Below are 3425 nucleotides of genomic sequence, written 5' to 3'. Positions count from 1 at the left end.
TTAAAATCTCTGTAAGCTATTTAAAAAAAAATTTAAATGAGCATAAAACTTGCTTATTTCCCAGCCGGTACCCTCCCTCCCTCCAGCACCATTTTACCAACAAAAAAATAGAATATGCTGATAGAATTACAACATTTTTACAGTGCTTCTCCGTACAAGTGTGGTGGTTGTGGTGGGAAAGGGCAAGAAGGGGTAAAAAAAGAGTCACTGCAAGCATCCACAGCTCAATGATGTCAATAAAAAAAAAAAAAAAAAAAAAAAGGGCGGTGTGGTCTCACTACTTTGTGTTCAGCTCGTTCTCCAGCTCCATAAGCTTGCGTGACGCCTTCACCTTGTTGGACACCTCCTTGCCCTGGGAGAACAGACGCTGACGCTCCTTGAACGTCAAACTCTCGGGGGGGGCACCATCGCCGCCGCTCGGGATGTTCTCCTGCTCCTGACTGCACATCACAACGACATTCCATTCAAAACCTCTTGCGAGTGAACAGATTAAAAGGAAGGAAAATATTTCATGTCTTTGCCTTCAAGAAATTGATTTGGCAGCCACAATCACAATCTTGCCTTCAAGAAGTCTTGATGGACTTTGGCAGCGGCGGAGGAGGAAGGAAGAAAGGAAGGAAGGAACTCACCTCTTGGTCCATTTGTCCCTTGGGTCCTTGTAGAACTCTCCGGATCCTACAACTCCTGCCGAGTTTCCAGTGTACGAGTTGAATCCTGTCAGGTGACATGAGCGGGTCAGAACCGTTTCACGCATGTGACTGTGACATCACGCTAACCCGCGGAAAAGCCGCCGTATGCTGGCCTGCAATGCAGCCGGCACCTTTTCTTCGGGTTCCGCGTCGATATCAAACGCTCGAGATTATTGAGAAGACAGAACAGCCCAAGCACAAGGAAGGAGGAAGTCAACAAAGTTCTAGAGCTAGGACGTCAAGTTGGAAAGTAGCAAACATTCACCAAGTGTTAAGAGAACAAAGAAGCGGGCCGGTCCCACATCCAGGTCACCTTCAACCTGCTTTGACGTTTTGTCCCGAGTTGAAATTGCAAAAAGTTGCTTTTCTAGTTTATTCCCTCCAAGGAAGGAGAAATTGAAGAGGAATTCTACATTACTTACAAAAACGTTTTTTTCTGTATAATTCAAAAAGTACGCTAATATTACAAAAATGAAAAAAAAAATGCATTTCAACAACCCAGTTTTATACTGACTTGCAGGCTAACAAGCTTGGGACTTTTTCAGCCACATACTGCTTCACCAGGACGTGCCGAGCGGCCTGCTCGCTCATTCCTCATCAGTGAAGAGGCGAGCAGCCAGCAGACACTCGCCACGTGACCGCTTTTCCGGAAAAAGCCAATTTGAGTATTAGCAATTGTTTTGATGCTCACAGGACGGCGGAAGACGTGAAAAAGAAAGAGACGCGCCGGAGAGTAGCAGCCGCTAAAAGCCACGTATGCTCAGTGTCCAAAAGGGAAAAAGATGTCAAGGCCGCTGAGCGAATGGTGAGCGTTATCGGTGGCCGGCACAGTGCCCACATGCAACGCGCATGCGGGCTAGCGAGCAGTGGAGTTAGTGGCTGCGGAATCTTGCCCGAGTGTATTACAAGCAAAGTTGGCCTCCAAAAAGCAGCTGGCACACCGCCAGGCTTCTCTTTGTCTGCAACCACCAAAACATCCAAACGTCAACCCTACTAGTCCCACGAATGGAAAAAAAAAAAAACTTGGCGTTATTTTTTGGCTAGATAATCGATAATGAATGGATGGATGTGTATTGCAATATTTCGAGTCTACTTTGCGCAAAATTATTTTTTTTTTCCCCCTCAAGGTTTTGCCTGCACAGGAAAGTCACCGTAGGGGACTAAACAATCGATACTCCGTATGGTTGAAAACAAAGAGCTGTGTCAAATGTTGACATCTAAAGGGCAACCGGGAGGCGCTGCGGTCTGAACGGTCACCCTGACTCCTCCCCGCAATCGCAAGTCATCACCAGCGGGTGGCAGCAAAGCAGACAAAGAGAAGCGTTTTGGGTTTGTAAGCAGTCGCATGAGGCAGGAAAAAAGGGGCAGGGCCCCAAGCGGCAGGCGGAGCGACAACACCAACAGTACTATGATTGGTCGAGAGGTTGATTGGTTGTCATGGGTGTCAATCTACGGCGAAAAGTGGAGGCGTGATTATCGATTTCTTTTTTTTTTTTTCCCCTTTTTGTTGGCTGACCGTGGCTGGGGGTGGGGTTTGGAGGTCTCATGAGTATGATGAGGAAAACCCCCAAAATGTGAAGAAGGGGGAGGAAACAACCCACACCGACAGAAACCATCTGATTGACTGGTGGAGAGGGAGGGAAATTTGAACCCAAGCACGCAATACACACACAAAAAGTTCCGCTGGAATTTTTCTTTCCAAATGTGTTCGACATACGCAGTGTTCCGCCGCATTTTGGTTGATTTTATGGAATTCGCAGAAAAATTCAGCAAAAACTTTTCTTTTGCTTATGCCATTTCTTGCTAACCTGTCCGTAAGTCCCCACTTTTGGGATGCAATGCACCTCTAATGTGCGTTTTTTTTGTTTTTTTTAAAGCCGATCCCCCACGTAGAGAGAGAAAGGCCCTGAATCATTTTTGAGGCGGCAGAAGTTAACATGAACTACGCTTTTAACGGCTAGAGTACAGTCAATGCTCGAGCAAAATGTGAGTTGTTTGCGAGACACTGTACACTACCTTACAAAAGTTCTCGAGGTCATTGATTTTTTTATTTTGTGATGGTTTGACTCCGATTTCCTCCCACATTCCAAAAACATGGAATGGTAGGTGAGCGTGAATGGTTGTTTTTTTGGGTTTAAGCTTTATAGGCCAGAGAGGTTCTCAAACATTTTACACGAACCAACTATAAAAATAAAAAGTAAAAAAAATAATCCAATTAAAATGTATTGTGCATTAAAAAATATAAATAAATGTTGAAAATATTTTTTTTAAACATTAACATTTTACACGAACCAACTATAAAAATAAAAAGTTAAAACGATTCCAATTAAAATGTATTGTGCATTAAAAAATATGAATAAATGTTGAAAAAAAATTTTTTTAACATGATTAAAACTCAAAAGTCTCATTCAAATTAATTGTGCTTTGGCGATTATTCCGTCTCGTCCCACTAGAGGGAGCCCACAAAATCAGGGCTGGAGGCAAACAGATTTCCAGGGGCAGCTCATGCTTCGCTAACTTTAGATTCTGCGCCGGTACTTGGTCACTAACCACAGCAAACAGTCGAGTGGGTAAGAGTGTTTTTGTGTGCGTACACGGCTGGATGAAGGACGTACAAAGAGGACAAAAAGTGGAGGATGAACTAGAAGAAGTTCTAGACGACTAGAAGGGCGGGAGCGATTGAGAGGGAGGTCCAAGGCCTACGGAGGGCGCTGTGGCGGGCTCTCTCTCCCTCTC

The 3425-nt window shown here is 44.7% G+C and overlaps 1 protein-coding gene across 9 annotated transcripts in view; it reads right to left on the bottom strand.

Moving 5' to 3' along the window:
* Window positions 1-31: 31 nt before the first annotated feature.
* afdna (afadin, adherens junction formation factor a) overlaps window positions 32-3425 on the bottom strand; it is a 53463-nt gene continuing 50069 nt past the window's right edge. For 8 of the 9 annotated variants that reach the window (XM_019871504.1, XM_019871502.1, XM_019871500.1 and 5 more), the window contains 2 exons: window positions 630-714; window positions 32-440 (listed from right to left, as the gene is read on the bottom strand). In XM_019871504.1, the coding sequence (XP_019727063.1) occupies window positions 278-440; window positions 630-714 (248 nt within the window). In that variant the 3' untranslated portion in view covers window positions 32-277. The remainder of the gene's footprint in view (window positions 441-629; window positions 715-3425) is intronic. The other variant, XM_019871509.1, reaches the window with a different exon arrangement.

Source organism: Hippocampus comes, unplaced genomic scaffold (assembly GCF_001891065.2).
Source record: "Hippocampus comes isolate QL1 unplaced genomic scaffold, H_comes_QL1_v1.1 scaffold100, whole genome shotgun sequence".
Lineage (NCBI taxonomy): Eukaryota > Metazoa > Chordata > Actinopteri > Syngnathiformes > Syngnathidae > Hippocampus > Hippocampus comes.
Note: the sequence above shows the minus strand (reverse complement) of the source record. Positions and strands in the feature narration are given on the sequence as shown.